The following is a 21,603-nucleotide window of genomic DNA, read 5'->3' as shown; positions in this document are numbered from 1 at the left end:
CGCCACTATACTACAGCCTGGGCAACAGAGTGAGACCTTGTCTCAAAAAAAAAAAAAAAAGAAAAGAAAAAAATTTAAGTGATATAAATTAGTTTGGAGACCATGGATGTTTAGAGTCACAGAAGTTCAGTTATAGAAGGAATTCTGAATTCAGCCTTTCAAAATGATTTTTACTTGAGGATATCAATCCCCCAAAAAGGTTAAATGTTGTGTTAGTTTTCTATTACTGCGTAATAAATTGCCACAAATTGAGCAGGTTAAAACATCACACATTTATTGTTTCACAACTTTTGTGGGTCAGGAATCCAGATGACTTAGCTGGGGTACTCTGCTTAGCATATTACAAGGCTGCAGTTAAGATGTTAGCTGGAGTTGCAGCCTCATCTGAGGCTCAAAAGTTTTGTTGGCAGAATTGAGTTCCTATGGCTGTAGGACTGAGGGCATCAGTTTTTTGTGGCTGTGTGCTGGAGGCCATCCTTTGCTCCTTGCCACATTGGCCTTCCAACACAGGCAGCCTACAACATGGCAGCTTACTTCTTCAACATAGGAGTAAGACTCCAGCAAGACCTGTTACCTTATGTAACGTACTCATGTACACATAATCATGGAATCCCATCACCTTTGCCTTATTCTATTGGTTAGAAGCAAGCTGTAGATCCTACCCTTGCTGAAGGGGAAGGGCATGACACAGTGTGAATACCAGAAAGATCATAGGGATCATGGCTCTCCAAGAGTCTGTCCACCACAAGTGCTTTGCTCAGGGTCACATGCTATTGTGTTACTGGGAAGAGATCCTGCTTAAACAAAACTTATTAATTTTTCCCATCTAAATTAGCTGTTACTTTGATTTTATAGATTACTTAAAAATATTTGTTTCTCAACTGTAATAACATGATTAATGTCTAACAAAATTCTTGTCTCTAATTTAGATGCTGCTTAAGCACTTACTGCCTATCTGCAGATAAATTTATTTATAATTCATTACTTTAGGTTCATTAAAAGAAAACTGCCTGCTCTCTCATTGACAACATTATTGTGGCCTTAAATAGAATTTTTTTCTTTTTCTTTTTTTTTTTTTTTTGAGATAGAGTCTTCCTCTGTCACCCAGGCTAAAGTGCAGTGGCACAATCATTATACATAGCTCACTGCAGCCTCGAACTCATAGGCTCAAGCAGTCCTTCCACCTCAGTGTCTTTAGTAGCTATGACTATAGGGATGTGCCACCATATTTGGCTAATTTTTAAATTTGTTATAGAGATGGGGTCTCACTGTGTTGTCCAAGCTGGTCTTGAACTCCTGGCCTCAAGTGATCTTCCTACCTTGGTCTCCCAAAGTACTGGAATTATAGGCACGAGTCACCACACTCAGCCTAATAGAATTTCTTAATAACAAAAATGATGGCGGAGTTTAGTGGTCCTCAAACTTTTGTTCTTTTGTTCATATATCCTCTACGGAATTTTGAAAAACTATGTACTCCTTGTATGTTGTTGACATTAAAAATTTTTCATCCTATCTTAAGTAGGTAAAAATTATATAATTTCTAGGCCAGGCACGGTGGCTCATGTCTGTAATTCCAGCACTTCAGGAGGCTGAGGTGGGCAGATCACCTGAGGTCAGGAGTTTGAGACCAGCCTGGCCAACATAATGAAACCCTGTCTCTACTAAAAATACAAAAATTAGCCGGGAGTGGTGGCACATGCCTGTAGTCCCAGCTACTCGGGAGGCTGAGGCAGGTGAATCGCTTGAACCTGGGAGGCAGAGGTTGCAGTGAGCCGAGATCAGGCCACTGTACTCCAGCCTGGGCGGCAGAGCGAGACTCCATCTCAAAAAAAAAAAAAAAGAAAGAAAGGAAATGATATAATTTCTAGTATGTAAGTATCAACATAATTAAAAAAAAAAACTGTTGGGTCACTGTTTTAAATGTGTGTAATATAAATACCATAATGATGTGATACCATCATCCATTTGAGGAATAAACGAAGAAACTTTTCTTTAATGGTCTAATATTACATTTATTCCTTTTCCTCCTTGAAATTGACAGAGAAATTTCCATTCCCCTTTCGCCACATAGTTTTATCTTAATATAATGCTATTTTTATTTTATTTTATTTTATTTTTTTGAGACGGTGTCTCACTCTGTTGCCCAGGCTGGAGTGAAGTGGCGCGATCTTGGCTCACTGCAAGCTCCACCTCCCAGGTTCACGCCATTCTCCTGCCTCAGCCTCCTGAGTAGCTGGGACTACAGGCGCCCGCCACCATGCCCGGCTGATTTTTTTTTTATATTTTTAGTAGAGATGGAGTTTCACCGTATTAGCCAGGATGGTTTCGATCTCCTGACCTCATGATCCACCTGTCTTGGCTTCCCAAAGTGCAGGGATTACAGGCATGAGCCACCGTGCCTGGCCGTATAATGCTGTTTTTAAATAGCAGGTCTTTTATTGTATATCTCTGCTACAAAAAATTTATAAACAGAATTTTTAAAAAATTTCCCAAGACCATAAGGCACTAAACACTAAAAAATGTCTTCTGGACTTACTATTAAAATTATTTTACTAAATTGATCGATTAAATAATGTAGTATATTACAACTGTTGATCATTATCAAGCATAACTTTTTTGGAAGCATCACTTAGTGAGATGGAATGGATGTTAGGGAGTTGTTTATAGTTCTTTGTTTAAAAATGGCCTCAGACAACAGTATTTTGAAATGTCCTTTTGAGATTTCTATACTTCCCATTAATTCACCCTGATACAATTTGGGTTGAGTGAAAGTTAGACATTTGTGTGTGTATGTGTGTGAAGAGAAAGAAGGATGATTGTGAAAGAGAGGGTTAGCTATTTTAGAAAAGTTGCTTTTATGGGCAGTCCACTAGAATGAGTGCTTTATGAGAGCACAGATTTCATTTTTATTTTTTATCTTTCACCTGTTCACAACTGTATGCCTAGGCCCAGAACAATGACTGGTATATAACAGGCACTCAGTAAATACTTGAGGAATGAATAAATTGAATAAATGAACTTAGGAAAACAAAAACTATTTTATTTAAGGAATCTGGAAATCACATGTTAAATAGTGTATTTTCCTAGGGTTTGTGTGAGTGGGTTTCCACGGCAACATGAAAAACATTGGAAAGAACTCTGTGGTCGAATAGTATTGGATCCTGAATTTATGGTGCAGCTTCTCACAGGGGTGTATTATGCCATGTAAGTAGGTGGAATATAAAATTGTATGAATTCTTCCTAATGTTTAGAAACTTTGAAAATTTCTCTTTCTTCCTTATCAGACACAGTACTGAATCTTTTGTTCCATGATGGGCTTATCTTCTTTTTCTAATATGGTTTCCTTTTAGTACTTTTAAAATAGCCAAAATATAACATAACTAGTCATTAAAATTGGAGTCTAGAAATTGTCAGATTTTCTGTATGAAAAACTATCTGTACATAGTTCATAACCCAGGTTTTCATGAATGCATTAAACAGATTACTCTAAATATCAGCATGTAATAAAAACCAGTTTCTGTGAAGAAACATTTGTAAACATAGTATTTAAAATCTGTTTTGTTTTTATAACCAAAAGTGGGATAGTTCACAAATGAAATGACATAACACTTGGTATGAAAGTTTTGCTTCACAACCAAAATAGGACTTGGAACAATTTAAAAAGTTGTGCTGAAGATTAGATATTTGCTCAGGAGAGTAAATGATCTTCTTTATAGGTATAATGGACAGTGGGACCTTGGCCAGGAAGTTCTTGATGATATCATTTATAGAGCCCAGCTAGAGCTTTTTTCTCAACCACTATTGGTAAGTTATTATCTTTACTCTTTATTAAATATACTTGTGCCTTAAAAAGGTACTAGTTTAAAAATGTAAGGCAATCCAAATAATTAGGGGAAAAATTTTATTCCATGGTAACAGTTGGTTAACTGTTAGAGAAAAAACAAAATAGGTTTAGGTCCTTTCCACCTTCCAGTACCAAAATAAAGTTCAGATAAAGTGAATAATTAAATGTTTTGAAATCCTTTAAGAGAGAAGAAAAGGTTCTAAATATTCAGATTTCTAGAGAAGGGAAGACTTTCTAAGCATAAATAATAGGACAAGTCACTAAAATAAGTTTGATTCCCACCTTCCAGCCCCCACATAAACACCTGAATTCTAAGCCATTAGGTTTTTGGGGTTTTTTTTGTTCCTTGTTTTATATTTTTTTGTAGAGACAGGGTCTTTCTGTGTGGCCAAGGCTGTCCCCAGCCTCCCAGAGTGCTGGGATTAAAGATGTGTGACACCACACCCAGCCTATTCCATCAGTTTTTTAAAATTTATTTTTTATTTTTATTTTGTTTTTGATATGAAGTCTGTCTCTGCCACCCAGACTGGAGTGCAGTGGTGCGATCTTGGCTTACTGCAACCTCTGCCTTATGGGTTCAAGCGATCCTTCCATCTCAGCCTCCCAAGTAGCTGGGATTGTAGGCACCACCATGCCCAGGTGATTTTTTTTTTTTTTTTTTTTTTTTTTTGAGACAGAGTCTCACTCTGTCACCTATGCTGGAGTGCATTTGCGCGATCTCAGCTCACTGCAACCTCCGCCTCCTGGGTTCAAGCGATTCTCCTATCTCAGCCTCCCGAGTAGCTGGGACTACAGGCGCGTGCAACCACACCTGGCTAATTTTTTATATTTTTAGTAGAGATAGGGTTTCACTGTATTAGCCAGGATGGTCTCAATCTCTTGACCTCGTGATCCACTCACCTTGGCCTCCCAAAGTGAAGTTTTGTATTTTTAGTAGAGACAGAGTTTCACTATGTTGACCAGGCTGGTCTTGAAAAATCCTGATCTCAAGTGATCTGCCTGCCTCGGCCTCCCAGAATGCTGGGATTACAGGCGTGAGCCACCGCGCCTGGCCTCCATCAGGTTTTTTAAAAGCAAAATTAATATATGCAGGGTACAAACTGAGAAACATATTTTCAGCAGTCATGATATGAATAAGCAAATTAATATTTCATTCTATGTAAAAAGATCTTGGCCGGGCGCGGTGGCTCAAGCCTGTAATCCCAGCACTTTGGGAGGCCGAGACGGGTGGATCACGAGGTCAGGAGATCGAGACCATCCTGGCTAGCACGGTGAAACCCCGTCTCTACTAAAAATACAAAAAAACTAGCCGGGCGAGGTGGCGGGCGCCTGTAGTCCCAGCTACTCGGGAGGCTGAGGCAGGAGAATGGCGTAAACCCGGGAGGCGGAGCTTGCAGTGAGCTGAGATCTGGCCACTGCACTCCAGTCCGGGCGACAGAGCGAGACTCCGCCTCAAAAAAAAAAAAAAAAAAGATATTGTACTCTCCCACAAAATAAACAAATCTCCAAATGGTAAGTGATCAATTAAAAAACTAATGTAAGGCTGGGTGCGGCAGCTCACACCTGTAATCACAGCACTTTGGGAGGCTGAGGCGGGTGGATCACCTGAGGCCACAAGTTCAAGACCAGCCTGGCCAGCGTGGCAAAACCCCGTCTCTACAAAAAAATACAAAATTTAAGGCCAGGCGCTGTGGCTCACACCTGTAATCCCAGCACTTTGGGGAGGCCAAGGCTGATGGATGACGAGGTCAGCAGTTCAAGACCAGACTGTCCAAGATGGTAAAACCCCATCTCTACAAAAAATTAAAAAAATTAGCCGGGCATGGTGGTGGGCGCCTGGTAATCCCAGCTAATCGGGAGGCTGAGGCAGAGAATTGCTTAAACCCGGGAGGTGGAGGTTGCAGTGAGCCAAGATTGTGCCATTGCTCTTCAGCCTGGGCGACAGAGTGAGGCCCCATCTGAAAAAAAAAAAAAAAATTAGCTGGGTGTGGTGGCGCATGCCAGTAATTCCAGCTGCTTGGGAGGCTGAGGCATGAGAATTGCTTGAACCTGGGAGGCAGAGGTTGCAATGGGCTGAGATCATGCTGCTGCACTCTAGCCTGGGTGACAGAGCAAGACCTTGTTTCAAAAACAAAACAACAAATGTAAATATCCAGTAGTGGAGTGAGGAAGGCATTCTTTATGTTATAGTGGTAGTATGAAACAACTCTGAATATCCCCTGAAGAAGCAGTTTGGTAATGTGTGTTTATTTCTTTGGCCTTCTATCCCATGTCTAGCAATGTATTCCAGGAAACTAAACTTAAATTTAATACCGAAATTATAAATACCGAAGACAATGTATTATAAGCACAACATTGCAGTTTTATTTCTAATTGCAAAGGAATAAAAACAGTCTAAATGTCCCACAGCAGAAAATGATTTAAGTTACATAATATTTACTTGATGAGATTATATATATGAGGTTTTATATTAAAGGGAAGTGCTAGCTTGTATGAGGTAGAAAAACAGCATACAACTATTTTTTAGATCTAGACAGGACAGAGGAAACATATAAAATGCTATAATAGTTGTCTAGGTGATTTGACTGTGAATTTTTATTCCTTTCCAATTTCCTAAGCTTTTTGTAGTATTTTGATAACAGTATTCTTAAAAATACTATTTTCTACTTGCAGCATTGTAAGAATACAGCTTTTTATTTCATTGTTTCAAAAAATCACTATTATTTTTTGAGACAGGGTCTCACTGTGTCACCCATGCTGGAGTGCAGTGGTGTGATGACAGTTCACTGTAACCTGCACCTTCTGGGCTCAAGTGGTCCTCCTGCCTCAGCCTCCTGAGTAGGTGGGACTACAGGTGCATACCAGCACACCTGGCAAATTTTTGTATTTTTTTGTGGAGACGAGGTCTCACCTTGTTGCCCAGGCTGGTCTCAAATTCCTGGACTCAAGTGATCTGCCTGCTTCAGCCTCTCAAAGTGGTGGGATTACAGGCATGAGCCACCTTGCCTGGCTCAGCTTTTTAAAAGCCATTTTATTTATATCATTTTAAAAATATTTTAAGCGCCGGGCGCAGTGGCTCACGCCTGTAATCCCAGCACTTTGGGAGGCCGAGACGGGCGGATCACGAGGTCAGGACATCGAGACCATCCTGGCTAACACGGTGAAACCCCGTCTCTACTAAAAACGCAAAAAATTAGCCGGGCGTGGCGGCGGGCGCCTGTAGTCCCAGCTACTTGGGAGGCTGAGGCAGGAGAATGGCGGGAGCCCGGGAGGCGGAGCTTGCAGTGAGCCGAGATCCGGCCACTGCACTCCAGCCTGGGTGACAGAGCAAGACTCTGTCTCAAAAAAAAAAAAAAAAAAAAAAATATTTTAAGCTAAATATAAATTTATCGAGGTAGCATTTGCAGTAATTCTCCATTTGAATTCTCATTTGTTTCCTAATCTTACCCTAAGAGTTATATTAAAACAAATGGATAAAAAGATTTAAAAATTACATCATCATAGTAGTACCGTGAACTTATGAAACTCTTTAATAGTTGATCCTTTCAACAATCTTGTAAATTAAGTAGAGGTGGCATTTCCAAGGCAATACAGGTAAAGAGATTAGTAACTCTAGTTACAGTATTCCTTTATTGTCCATGGTCTCTGAGGGACACAATAATAATAACCTTTTTCCCTATTCAAATCTAGAGCCATATGATAAACAGAAAAATAGTTGGTATATGGGGAACAAGTATTTTCATTACTGTTAAAAGCTAAATTGAAAGACTTTCCTCCACATCTAGACCTTGGAACAGCCCACTGGCAAGAATGTTTGAGTGAGCAGATCAGGCACACCCATCCAGGCTGCTTAATTCCACGTGGGCTTGTCCAAGTAGAGAGGGAAGGAGCAAGACAATCCTTTAGCTCAAGATTTTTGCTAGATTAGTACAACCCAGTTAGGAAACATGGATCAGTCAAATGGCAATTACCAGTTATGTCACTTTCCTCTTCAGGGAGCAGAAAATGGTAGGACAAAATGCCAGAAGTATTTAGCGAACATTTCTCCTCATGTAAACAGAAGAGTGGAGAACATCCTAATGTTTTATCAGAGATTAAATTTTGCATGTTATTTATCTGAAGAATCAGACAATTCTAAATTGTCTCATAATCAGAGTTTACATGTTAATTCTTTCTTTGGCATGCTTTTTGTCTTTGAAAGTCAATAATTTTAAGGCATCATTGGGGTATGTGACTCATATTTTAGAAATTCTCATTTGAAAAGCCTGCTTAAAAGAATACAGAACAACAAAGATACATTTATTAAACATTATAATGCAAATTTTAAATACATATTCAAAAGTTATGGACACATGCAGTATAAACAAAAACTGCATATTGATTGTAAACTTGTATAGACTTATATTATCATTTTAGGTTGCCAATGCCATGAAAAACTCATTACCATTTGATGCTCCTGATTCTACACAAGAAGGCCAGAAAGTCCTTAAAGTTGAAGTCACTCCAACAGTGCCGAGGATTTCTCGGACTGCAATTACAACAGCTTCAATCCGTCGTCATAGATGGAGAAGAGAAGGTGAGTACAAAATCCCCATAGTCCACACATGGAGTCAATTAAATTTGTCACTGTTTTTACAGACTGTCTTAGCACATGATATTAAAAGACCCTGTGTAAAGTACATTTTTTTTTGTTAAAAATATCACTAGAAATGTGACTAAATGTCTAAAGTTATTTTAATATGTATTTATAAAATAGATGTTTAGATTGCTATATGAAGATTAAAACAAAATAAGATGAGGTTAATTTTTGTCTTTTTTTGAACTAAATAAGAAAAATAGGAAAGAAGTTGCTTTAATCTTGTTACCATACTGGAAAAAAAAAGGTGCACGTATGAGCACTGTGGGAAAAACTATATAACTGGCCAAACTAACAGTATAATGCAAGCTATTCATAAAATGATTTATTCTTGATTTTGGATTTTTATCTTTGCCTTTCCTTTTTTTGTAAGTGCTGAATCCAGCAGTATTTCATACACATGGTACTTGAATAGTCAAGCTGTCTTGCCTAAGAGATACTGCCATTTTAATGATCCTGATTTTTCTGTCTTAATTCATTTGCGAACCTCACATTGTTCATCTGCTGCCTTATGTGTGTGCATGCTGTGCACACACATGTAACTATATAAATAGTGTTTGTGTTTATATCATATCCATATATACATTTTCTTATCTGCCTGGGTCAAAATGCTCAGAAAATAATAGAGCAGCATAAAAGCACTAAAATTTTATATGTTGAATCCCAGATGGCTTTGACTTCTCAAACGAGGCTGACTCGAGTATTCCTGGCTCCCCGATCCAACACGGCTCCACTGACCTAGGGATCAAACGTGTGCAAGAGGGGGAGGTGCTGGTGCGCAGGACCCCTGAGCATGGCTCACCCGAGCCCAACTCAGCAACAGCCACAACAGAGGGTAGGACAGAGATGAGGAGGCAGAAGTCAGTGAGGCAGTTGCTGGAGAAGGATCCTGGCTCTCTATCCCCAAGCAGAGCATCTTTCCATTCTAATGTGTGTTTCCAGTACCCCAGGGTGTATTAGCTTCTCCTTGCAAAGCACCCTCCCTCCTCATATGCATAGCACCAGATCAGGTGCAATCTTTAGTTACCATTTGTTCTGGTCTGAAGTCTGCATCCTGTGTAATCAAGGAACAGCTTGGCATGGCTACTAACAAGGCAGGGTCCTGTCTCCAAAAGGTCTGCAAATGCTTGGAATTTTTTTTATTACTGAGCATGTTTATTCTAACATTAGGAAAGAAAAATGCACCCAGTGGACATGAGCCTTATTCATCAATATGAATGATTTTAATTATACAATAATTTATTCTTTAAAATTTTTGAAGAGAGTTTTAAAACATTAGCATATTATCTTTAAGATATTGAAGTGGAGCCAGCTGGTTTATGTGTAATTCTGTGGTGTTCAATGAAGAATTTCTTAGCTCTTTGACCAAGTATGCTGATGTTCATTGGCTTTATCATCTGTAGATTAAGTTGCTTAGGTCTAACTAGTAAACTACTGACACCTTCTATAAATGTGCTATCCTGATGCACAGTACGTTTTACAATTTATTGTAAATAATGGTGGTATTAAATTCAATGGAATTAAAATGTATTATTATATTTAGAGGTCAGATATCCTAGTAGAGCCTTATTTCTATAATGTAGGTATCACAACATGGAGGGGTTTTTAAATACCCTTCCCTCGAACCCCCATCTGCAAAAGAATGCTTCTCTTTGTTGGGAAAGTATTTACTTGCTGTTTTGCATGTAATGCCATAGGAATTAGCTTTGTAAAGGAGGGAACTGTAGCCAGTTTTTAAAAAGTTATTTAATGTATTGCTACTGTGGATCCTTTATACTTATTTATTAAATCAAGCAAGTAGCTTTAAATGAGGTTATATATTTTTACTTAAAGACCAAACATACATAAAGCAGTTAATTTCCACCATAGGGAACTCTCTTGCTCTTTGGTGCATTAGAAATTTGAGCATGCTCAGTAAGAATCTAAATCTACCCTCTGTTCCCTTGCCCATTTACCCAGATTGACCTTATTTCATTTAACAGTGTTGCATGTGCATGACCCAGGGACCCAAAAAAGTTGATGCTGTTTGAGAGATCCTTTAAATGGCTCTGAAAGATGCAGCCTTCCCTTTATTCCCTGTATCTTATTACATTATCCCTAGGAGTAAGTTTTATCTTGTATAAACATGTAACAATAAGATGATGAATAGATGTGGAACCTAGAGTTGGCCTAAACTGAACATTCTTGAATGACTGAGCCACTTGATATTTATCTACTACTATTGCTAGAATATTGGAAGTATTTATGCTAAATATAGTACCATGTTAATCAACAGTTGCTCAAATTCCAGAAAGTGTAGGATTAGGTTGAAGCATTCCTTCAAATACATCAAGTCATACACTTTGAAACAAATGAACCAAAATAGTAGTTCCTTTTTAATATCCTATAAAATATTAAAATATCCTATTTTAATATCTATCACTGGTAAAATTTCAATTTGGGGGAGGGAGGGAGAAGGTGTAGTCACAAGGAAAGAGGAATGTTTCCTTTTTTTTTGAGACGGAGTCTCGCTCTGTCGCCCAAACTGGAGTGCAGTGGCCGGATCTCACCTCACTGCAAGCTCCGCCTTTTGGGTTCACGCCATTCTCCTGCCTCAGCCTCCCGAGTAGCTGGGACTATAGGTGCCCGCCACCTCACCTGGCTAGTTTTTTGTATTTTTTAGTAGAGATGGGGTTTCACCAGGTTAGCCAGGATGGTCTCGATCTCCTGACCTTGTGATCTACCCGTCTCGGCCTCCCAAAGTGCTGGGATTACAGGCATGAGCCACCGCGCCTGGCCGAATATTTCCTTATTTTACCTTTTAATCCAGATTGTTTGTAGTTTTATTTATTTATTTTTTTGAGGCAGGATCTCACTCACATCACCCAGGCAGGAGTACAGTGGCACAATCAAGGCTCACTGTAGCCTCAACTTCCTGGGCTCAAGTGATCCTCCCTCCTCAGCCTCTGGAATAGCTAGGACTACAGGCATGCCACCACAGCCGGCTAGTTTTTTGTATTTTTAGTAGAGATGTGGTTTTGCCATGTTGCCTAGGCTGGTCTCAAACTCCTGGGCTCAAGCAGTCTGCCCACCTCAGCCTCCCAGGGTGCTGGGATTACAGGCATGAGCCACCACCCTGGCCTATTTGTAGTTTTAAATCAATATTAACAGAAGCCAAATGTATAGGTAAAGTCAGCCATGAATAGAAATGTTCATTAAAAATCCATTTCATAGCTTCTTGGGGTTCAATGTAAATACAAAAAGGAATAAAAAAAAAAAAAGAAAAAAAATCAATTTCAGATGTCTCCTCTTCGGACCAGGAATGTATTGTTATCACCTTTGGAGAAAATTACAAAGGAAAAATGTTTTGAGACACAGTTGCCTTTTTCTTTCTTGAGGGTTTCTTCTCGATCCCCAGATGGTCTCACTCTGTTGCCCAGGCTGGAGTGTAGTCGCACAGTCATAGCTCACTGTAACCTCAAACTCCTGGGCTCCAGCAAACCTCTGGCCTCACCCTTCTCAGTAGCTAGGACAACAGGCATGTCACCATGCCCAGTTAATTTTTAAATTGTTTGTAGAGATGGGGTCTTGCTATGTTGTACGGACTAGTCTCAAACTCCCAGGCTCAAGCACTCCTCCTGTCTTGGCCTCCCCAGGTGGGATGCACTGCACCCAGCCTCCTTAAGATTCATAGCTTACTACCACCTCGAATTCCTGGACTTAAGTGATCCTCCCACCTCTGCCTTCTCAGTAGCTGGGACTATAGGTGGGTGCCATCACATCTGACTAATTTTTTAACTTTTTATGGAGATAGGATCTTGCTATTTGCCCAGGCTGGTCTCAAACTCCTCAACTCAAGGGATCTGCCTGTTTTGGCTTCCCAAAATGTTGGGATTACAGGTGTCAGCCACCATACCCCACCAAACAGAAGAAAGGAAATTACTAAAACCTATGAAAAGTTTTGGTAATTCTGAACTCTGCTGAAGCTTTTGGATTAACATAGATTATTGACTAGTTTTCTGCTATGATGGTTTTAAATAATTTTACAATTAAAATTGGGTTTATTACATGTTGAAATTGAAGAGACAATATAAGCCCATCACCTACTTTTCTCCTGATGTCGAGTACATTCTATTTGTGACTTTTAAAGCTGGAGTTAAGATTATTACTAAACTGGCCAGGCACGATGGCTCATGCCTATAATCCCAGCACTTTGGGAGGCCCAGGCAGGTGGATTGCTTGAGCCCAAGGGTTCGACACCAGCCTGGGCAACATGGCAAAACCCCCGTCTCTACAAAATATACAAAAATTAGCCAAGCATGGTGGCCCATGCCTGTAGTCCCAGCTACTTGAGAGGCTGAGGTGGGAGGATCACTTGAGCCTGGGAGGTTGAGGCTACTGTGGGCTGTGATCATGCCACTGCACTCCAGCCTGTGCAACAGAGTGAGACCTTGTCTCAAAAAATATATAATAAAAATAAACAAATGTTTTTTAAAATTATTACTAAACTGAAGACAATACCTGTGATTAAAGTATAATCAGTATTCCATTATATATACTAAGCATTTCTTAGTATATAAAATATCAATAGATTCTCTTGCATGGTGGCTTTTATGTTATCATCTTTTTTATGGCCATATTGCTTGGGCATCAGATCTGCATGTAGCAAGATTCAGAAGCTAGCACTAAGTCTCTCAGTCTCCTTTCCTAATAAATATACCTAATGATACATTTCTGTTCACTCCCAGTTTTATATCACTAATATTAATTCTGACCCAATAACTATCCTTCCTTGGGCATTTTGGAGTTCTTTATACTAATTGTAAGTAAATTACTAAAATGTGTCATATGAATATAAAGTTTTTATTTTGAGGTATATTATAAAAGTACATTATATACAGTTCTTTTGAAGAGGTTGAGAGAAGTGGTGTCAGCTGCTACTGTTCTTAGCAAATGCATTTTCATATGGCTTTGCATGATGATTAAAGATTATTAAACTGCTGGATATAATAAGGTGCCTTTTGCTTTAAGGATAGCTTATTTCATTCTTTAGAAGGAAGAAAATAATCCATATGAGTAAATGTAGCTAAGTAAATAGTTTATTTTTCCAGGTACTATGTTAAATAAAAGATTGTGTTTAAATATTTTGTATATATTTTGCTTAGGTAACCTGTATCTCTAATATTTGTTTAGATTCTTTCCTAACATTTTTACCTTACCTGTAATGTTGATATCTGTTTTGTAGATTCAGATTAAACTTTATGGCAGTCTGGAAAATGTATTTAATGAGGTAGCAAGCCAATACGAGTTACTGAAAGAAGCAAATGTATTACTTTCTAAGAGAATGTTGATCATACTCTCAGTAAGAGAAGTGGCTTTCTGTAAACTGCAAGCTCAATATATTATATATTCTTCTCTTCTTCCCACAAAAACCCAAGATAAGAATTCTGTTGTTGGCCGGGAGAGGTGGCTCACGCCTGTAATCCCAGCACTTTGGGAGGCTGAAGTGGGCAGATCACTTGAGGTCAGGAGTTGGAGACCAGCCTGGCCAACATGGTGAAACCCCATCTCTACTAAAAATACAAAAATTAGCTGGGCGTGGTGGTGCACGCCTGTAATCCTAGCTACTCGGGAGGGTGAGGCAGGAGAATTACTTGAACCAGGGAGGCAGAGGTTGCAGTGAGCTGAAGATCGTGCCACTGCACTCCAGTCTGGGTGACAGAGTGAGACTCTGTCTCAAAAAAAAAAAAAAAAAAAAAAAAATTATTTTGTTAACTGCAGTTTCTGCATGAAACGAAATGTGATGGGACACTATAGTATTTTGTGATTATGACATCTCAATACTAAGAATCTAAAATATTACAGAATAATTACATAAAATATTATCAAAACATATGATATAGAAAATATAAATCCTTCTTAAATACCTCTGCTGGTTCCCTACCACTGCTCTCTGATAATATTTTCTTCACATTAATTGATCAAAATATGGAAACCAGTGAGTAGAAAAGGCCATAAAATATGACTGTGAAGTTACAGAAGCAATATAGTTTTGAGTTATTTTTAAAAATTGCTAGTTCCATGTTAAAGGTTCTAAAGCCATATAGAAGCAGTTAACCAACTACTGAGTAAATATAAATTTTATTATAGTTAAAAAGAGTTTGGCCTGTAAGCATAAATGAGTTTTTGGTATAATTCTGGGTAACCGGAATTAGAAGAGGGTCTCTTGCACATCTTATGGTGGGTTAAAGAAGGTATGAGGGGCAAAGTTGTTGTTGTTGTTTTTTTTTTCCAGTAGGTAGATATGGTCATTTCAGAAAAAGAATGATAGAGTGCATTATAAAAATTTATGTTAACTGTTGTATTTTACCTAGTTGTTTTACATGCCTAAATATTGACAATATACTAGATATGTTTGTGGATAGTTTTACAAAAACTGGACTAAATAAAGCTAAATTAACATGTTTGAGCATAGTAGAATTCTGTGTAGATTAAGATTTCCCCTAAATTATTTAGGGGAAGTGTTGATAGTAGGGCCATTGACAACCTATAGCAAGCATTACCCAAGAGATAAGGTCAGTATTGTTATTCACAGCTGCTTCTCATTTAATTTAGCTATTGCTGAGTCTGTCTGATTTGTTTTCTTAGGTGCTGAGGGTGTAAATGGAGGAGAGGAGTCTGTAAACCTGAATGATGCAGATGAAGGATTTTCATCAGGGGCTTCCCTCAGCAGTCAGCCAATTGGGACCAAACCATCCTCCTCTTCTCAGAGGGGAAGCTTAAGGAAAGTAGCAACTGGGCGTTCAGCCAAGGATAAAGAAACAGCCTCTGCCATCAAATCCAGTGAGAGCCCTCGAGATTCAGTAGTTCGCAAGCAGTATGTACAGCAACCAACTGATCTTAGTGTAGATTCAGTTGAGCTGACACCAATGAAGAAACACCTGAGCCTGCCTGCTGGCCAGGTGGTGCCAAAAACCAATAGCTTAAGTCTAATCCGGACAGCCAGTGCTTCTTCAAGTAAATCATTTGACTATGTAAATGGCAGTCAAGCAAGTACCAGCATTGGGGTTGGCACTGAGGGAGGTACTAATTTAGCAGCTAAGAATGCTAATCGATACTCAACTGTCAGTCTGCAGGAAGACCGGCTAGGTCAAGCTGGCGAAGGTAAAGAGCTTCTCAGCCCAGGAGCCCCCTTAACCAAGCAGTCTCGATCCCCAAGTTTCAATATGCAGCTAATATCCCAGGTGTAGTTTTGACATCCTCCCTCATCTTTCTGCTTACCTTTTAAACTGAACATTTCATTGTGCAAGAAGACACTTCATCCCACATTGTGAAAATATTGGTCACTGTTATCAGATTTCATTTAGTTTAGGTATCTTCATACTGTATTTTGTATCAAAACAGCAATAAGGTTTTCTTTATCCCTCTTTCCTACATCTTCACGTATTCCTTGTAAATGTGTTTGTGAAGCAGTATAAAATGTTTGCCTTTTCCATGCCTTCCTTTCTCCTTGGGTGATGTGCAATCCATTGTAGGCTGATCGGTCCCATTTCAACACTGTGAGACTGAGGATATGTTAGAGGAAATGGTGTATATGATCCCTATGAAACGATTCTTTGGCTTTTGTTTAAAAACAAAACAAAACGGGTTTGTTCTCGTCATCTAGAGAACTATGAAGATTACTGGATCATATTTTTTTCTCTCAACCAGGAGTGCCTCAGAGATTCTGCTATGACTTTGGACTTCTCTGAGTCTGTGCAATCATTTTCTGGAGAAGCATGGGGAAAGGTGGTAGACTGCTGCACTTTTTCATTAAAATGAGGGTAGCTCTTTCTCCACCCCCCCATCTCCTTTATCCCGAAGACATAAATGTTCAATTACGGAGGCATTTAAATCAAGTTGTGACCACCTCCATTGGAGGACAGGGCTCTAAGTTGATTGTGTAATTGATAATGCACTTTCTCAATGGCTCTATAGTCATTATTAACATGTCTTCCCTCTTCCCCACAAGGACATATAAGGTCATTTCTGTCCTTCAAGTTTGGCCAACTAACAAATCAGAATCTGAGGGGCATGTTCTATTTCCCAGGAATGATTGACACTTTGGTGCTGGGGTTTTGTGGGGGGAGGGGTGGTTTTTGTTTAGCTTGTGTGGAGATTGTGTGTGTGAGAGGAGATTTTGATTCTTTTTTTTCTTTTCCTTTGTGAGCTGATGGCTGAAGTATAACAGTACATCTTCAGGTAAAGAGAGGGATTTCTCAATCTACTTTGTTATGTCAGACTATAAGAGAAACCCTTTCAGCTGCTTTTTAGATGTACCTAAATTCAGTCAGATATTTTGGATTAAGAAACCTAAAGTCCTGATACATTACATACTCCAAGGAAATATATCAGGGACAGACAATTGGCTGAAAACACTGATACTGATACTTCAATGTGACACATTTTTATAGAACATTTCTACCAGGGGGTACTGACCTTGATTTCTCCTATAAGGACCACACTGCCTTTGTGTTTAATGTAATGCAATTTGTGTACCTTCTAATCATATATCTGCAGTTTCTCATTTTTATAAAACTTTGAAATCATGCCAGTAAGCTAGATGTTGAATGTATGTAAGTAGCATTTGGTAACTGCTAAGAGGTTACAAAAACATTATTGGTATAAAAAATTTTCTTAGTTCTGATCTGGTTGGATAAGATTTTATCATAACCTCTTCTGGGTCTCAGGCTCTGATGTTTGAAAAAGAAGGGAATATATTGGGTTTTAAAAAAATCAGTGTATTGTGACTTAAACTGTTGTAAGTTATCCTTCCACAGAATACATCAGAGCTATTAGTGCTTTGTACATTTAGATGTTTTTACTTGATTATTGTTTAAGAAAAATATACTGAATTTATAGAAAGCAAGTATTCTCCTAATTAACAAAAGTTAAAATTTTATCCCTACCATTAAAATTACAATAGATTTTGATAAATAACAGAAAAAAATGCCTTTTTTTTCACACCTAGCAATGCTCCCATTTTTATTGTAAGAACTTTCTTTTTTCCCTAAGAGACTTTCTGTTAGACTCTTTTTATATGAGATGCTTGTTTGAATTTGGTAGTCTGTAACATTTTCCAGCTCATGTGAAAATGGAAAACTAGAACCTGAACTAGTATAATGTTGCCAAAGTCCGGGGTAAAGCTAAAAGTTGATAAATAGACAATTTATTGATTTGTGTGTGTGTGTGTGTATATATATATATATGGTGTGTATATGTATATATCACAAAGTTGTATTTTAAATATCCTTTCTTTTAATTTAAGGGATGTCAAATAAATGAAAGGAGTTTAAAAATAGCCAAAATAAATGAGCTGTAAAGGTCTATAACATACTAAAAAAGGCAGTTTCAGGTATGTAAGGAAAGGAGCATTATACTTACCTAGAAAGTGAAACCTTGGCTATGGCTGGAGGTCAGTCACTTTATGGCATAAATTATGGTTTTATCCGAGAGGTAAAAAGACTGTTTTCAATTCAAATTGTGCATTTATTGGCATCTAAATCTAGCATGATTTTACTTAAAGCACAAAAGAAATACCACACAATATCAAATTACAGCAAAAGTTACAATAAATACAACAAAATTTTCCTTTGGCTAGAAATCTTATGTTATACCTGAAAAATTGGTTTTAAAAAATGTTCATCATGGCCGGGCGCGGTGGCTCATGCCTGTAATCCCAGCACTCTGGGAGGCTGAGGTGGGCGAATCACAAGGTCAGGAGTTCGAGACCAGCCTGGCGAAACCCTGTCTCTACTAAAAATACAAAAAATGAGCAGGGCATGGTGGCAGGCGCCTATAATTCCAGCTACTCGGGAGGCTGAGGCAGGAGAATCGCTTGAACCCAGGAGGTGGAGGTTGCAGTGAGCTGAGAACGTGACACTGCATTTCAGCCTGGGCGACAGTGCAAGACTCTGTCTCCAAAAAAAATAAAAAGTTTATCTTAGAGGATTTTATTTATCTGTATGTGTATATATATATATATGCTTGTATGTATACATACACACATTAACATTTTATGACCCTGTAACATTTGTTTTCTATTCTTTTAGGTGATATGAGTTGACCTCAGTGAAGAAACATTCCGTTTAGTCTAAACCTTGCATTCAGGGTCTTACAGCAGATTTCTTGTGCAATAATTATTATTAGTTAAAATGGAAGGTGTTAGTTTAACAAACTGAGAGTCAAATTTTCTAAGTTTTCAACTATGCATTTTAACATGCATTATTTTTGGCATTTAATTTAAAATAGTTTGTTTCAGATATACAACAGCTGTTACAGATATATGCCAGCAATATTCATACTTTTTAAACAAGCTTTTGTTGTATATTTCCTAATTTCCATAAGTCTAACCATCTATGAAAAAGATATTTAGGGAGAAAATACTTGTTTTCTGTAATAAAACAAATAGGTTGGTGCCATGTATGCCAAGTTGGATAAAAGAATACAAAGAAATAGCTGAAGGCTTGGGAGCTCTGCTCTGCCACTAATTACTGGAACGCAAACTAAAATGCAAAGTGAATAGTTAACTCAGAAGATTTGATTTTTTGAGACAAGGTCTCACTCTGTCCTCCAGGCTGGAGTGTAGTGGCACTATCATGGCTCACTGCAGCCTCGACCTCCCTGGGCTCAGGTGATCCTCCCACCTCAGCCTCTGGAGTAGCTGGAACTCCAGGCATGCCCCACCATGCCTGGCTAATTTTTGTATTTTTAGTAGAGACGAGGTTTTGCCATGTTGCCCAGGCTGGTCTTGAACTCCTGGGTTTAAGAGATCCACCCACCTGGCGTCCCAAAAGTGCTAGGATCATAGACATAACTACCACACCTGGCCTGAAGACTTTTAAATGTGAAAATATTTTAAGAAGCTAAGGGGAAAATCGTTATTTTAAAATCCTGATCCCCTTACCTTTACCCCTTACCATTCCCATTCCTTTCCAATTCACTTTTCTTTGTCTGCTTATGATGGAATCAGAACTGTGCTAAGAAGAAACCCTAGAGATAATCTAGTTAGTCTCCCACTCCCTCACCCCAACATTCATCCTCAAGAAACGGAAGCTCAGAGGTTGTGGTGTGATCAAGGTCATATAACTAAAGCAGAGCCAGAATCAAACCCAGTCTCCTGTGGGTTTGGGGAGGCAGTGGGTTTTTAACTCCATTTTTGCAGTTTCTTTATAGTTCTGGTCTAGTAGTTGGTGAATACAGCACATTAAGAAAAGTGTTAAATCCAAATGTACAGTAATCTAGATGGGGAAGTGTTGGAAATGTTAAGTATATCTACAGATGTAAGGATCAATACATTATTCTAATTTATGCGTATTTTCTGCCACATAACAGTTGTATGCTGCCATTTTATAGTTGAATACATTTGTTGGGATTTATTTAAATGTAAAATAAACCCAATGAAATGGCTTTGATCAGTGTTTTCTAGTTATTTTAAAGTAATTTTTGAGTCAGCCAGCTTTCAGTCACCAGTGTGGCAAGCTAATTATATTGCACAATAGAGTATTGCAAAGTAAAGATTAAATAAACTTGATTCCGTTAATTCTTAATGTAGAAAGAGACTGAATCTTACTTATGCTTAGAGCAAATGCAAGCAATATTTCCTTCTATGATTGAAAAAGGTTTTATAGTGTGAAGCTTATGATTCCATAATGGAACAGTGACCATGATGTCATTTAAAGTGTGTATATACCATATAAAATGTCTTAAATGCGGTAGTTTCAGCTATATAAGCTCAGTATTTCCAGTCTGTATTCTCAAATTCCAGGTAGTAGCTTTAAATTAATTAAAATTGTTTATTAGACACTGGAATACTGAGAATAACTTCAGATTGTTTTGTTTGCACTACTTTTGTGAATATTTTAATGAAATGGAGTCAATTTTTTAGTACTTCAGTTGTTGACAATCAGTTGTCTCGTTTAAATCTCTGCATGTTCATTTGTAAATAAAAAATGTAGTACCTGTCTTTAGGGGTAGTCCCCTATTTATTACAAACACTGGCAAGGAATATCTCTCCGTTTCTGACCTTGGATTACAAAGTATGTTTTGGGTTTTTCTTTTTTAATCAGTATTTCAGTTACACATTTGTTTTCAGCTTTAAAAAGTTTAACAGGTCATGCCAATGATCAGAAAATCTGTAAGAATTTTAGAGCAATTTTTCTATGTACGGCTATGTTAAACAGTCTGAACATGAGACTTTTTATCTTTCAAGTTGAATGATTATTGTCGTCGTTTTACCACTAAGTTGGTTGAGACACTTACTTGTAATACTTTAATTTTTTAAAAGTGTTTTTAGAAACAAGCTGTTTGAAAACTAATTAGAAATTAGAATATTTGCCTGGTTATGAGAAGATGGAATGCAGTGTAAAACTGTTAACAATGCTAATAAAATTATGAGTCATCACAGTGGTACAGTTTTCCATGCCACGGTGGTCATATTGATAATGTAAGACAAATTTTAGTATTACTTGCATTATGTGTACCTAATAGGTATATCATACTGGTACTGAGCATATATAGAAAATACTATTCATGGAGGAGTCATCACCACCCAACCTCCTTGCCCATGTGGGCATATTTCTTCTGAACCTGACCACACAAGTACAACATTTTAGTAACTTCAGTCTTTTCAGTATTTTTGTAATCTTAGGCATAGTCCTATGAGAAATATATGTAAGAGCAAACAATTCAGGATAGAAATTAGCAGAAAGCTGGGAATGATGTGAAATAACTGGCAGCATAGTACAGAAATGTAGGGTATATGTTTTGCTTCTGGATTTTTAGAAATTGTGTTAATCATGTTTACAAATTAAGGCATATTCAGATGTCTGCTATTATGTTTAATATTGATTTTATAAAAAACAGAATTAGGTGTAGCTTAAAGTATAAAAGTCTCTTTAAAAATGTGTATCTGGAAGTAGGTCTAATAAAGAAATCCTTTTATTTTCAAAGAAATGAACTTAATTGGACAACTCATCCCCAGTTACAGAATTGATACCAATATGGTTTGCTGTATTTGAGTATAAACAGCTCAGTGTTAATTACATCAAAGGAAGTTCTTTACATCTTCATTGATTACAAAATTTACCAAAGAAAATGTATCTAC

The 21,603-nt window shown here is 38.0% G+C and overlaps 1 protein-coding gene and 1 long non-coding RNA gene across 5 annotated transcripts in view; one reads left to right on the top strand and one right to left on the bottom strand.

Moving 5' to 3' along the window:
• The window catches only part of FAM126B (family with sequence similarity 126 member B), an 85,347-nt gene extending 67,449 nt beyond the window's left edge, over positions 1-17,898 (top strand). For 3 of the 4 annotated variants that reach the window (XM_010375488.2, XM_030916341.1, XM_030916340.1), the window contains 5 exons: positions 3,088-3,204; positions 3,717-3,804; positions 8,261-8,420; positions 9,148-9,315; positions 15,108-17,898. In XM_010375488.2, coding sequence (XP_010373790.1) covers positions 3,088-3,204; positions 3,717-3,804; positions 8,261-8,420; positions 9,148-9,315; positions 15,108-15,709 — 1,135 coding nt within the window. In that variant the 3' untranslated portion in view covers positions 15,710-17,898. The remainder of the gene's footprint in view (positions 1-3,087; positions 3,205-3,716; positions 3,805-8,260; positions 8,421-9,147; positions 9,316-15,107) is intronic. The other variant, XM_010375489.2, reaches the window with a different exon arrangement.
• LOC115893199 overlaps positions 1-21,603 on the bottom strand; it is a 55,224-nt gene that overhangs the window by 21,614 nt on the left and 12,007 nt on the right. The window lies entirely within an intron of this gene.

Source organism: Rhinopithecus roxellana, chromosome 14 (genome assembly GCF_007565055.1).
Source record: "Rhinopithecus roxellana isolate Shanxi Qingling chromosome 14, ASM756505v1, whole genome shotgun sequence".
Lineage (NCBI taxonomy): Eukaryota > Metazoa > Chordata > Mammalia > Primates > Cercopithecidae > Rhinopithecus > Rhinopithecus roxellana.
The sequence above is the reverse complement of the archived record's forward strand: the minus strand, read 5'-3'. Positions and strand labels throughout refer to the sequence as shown.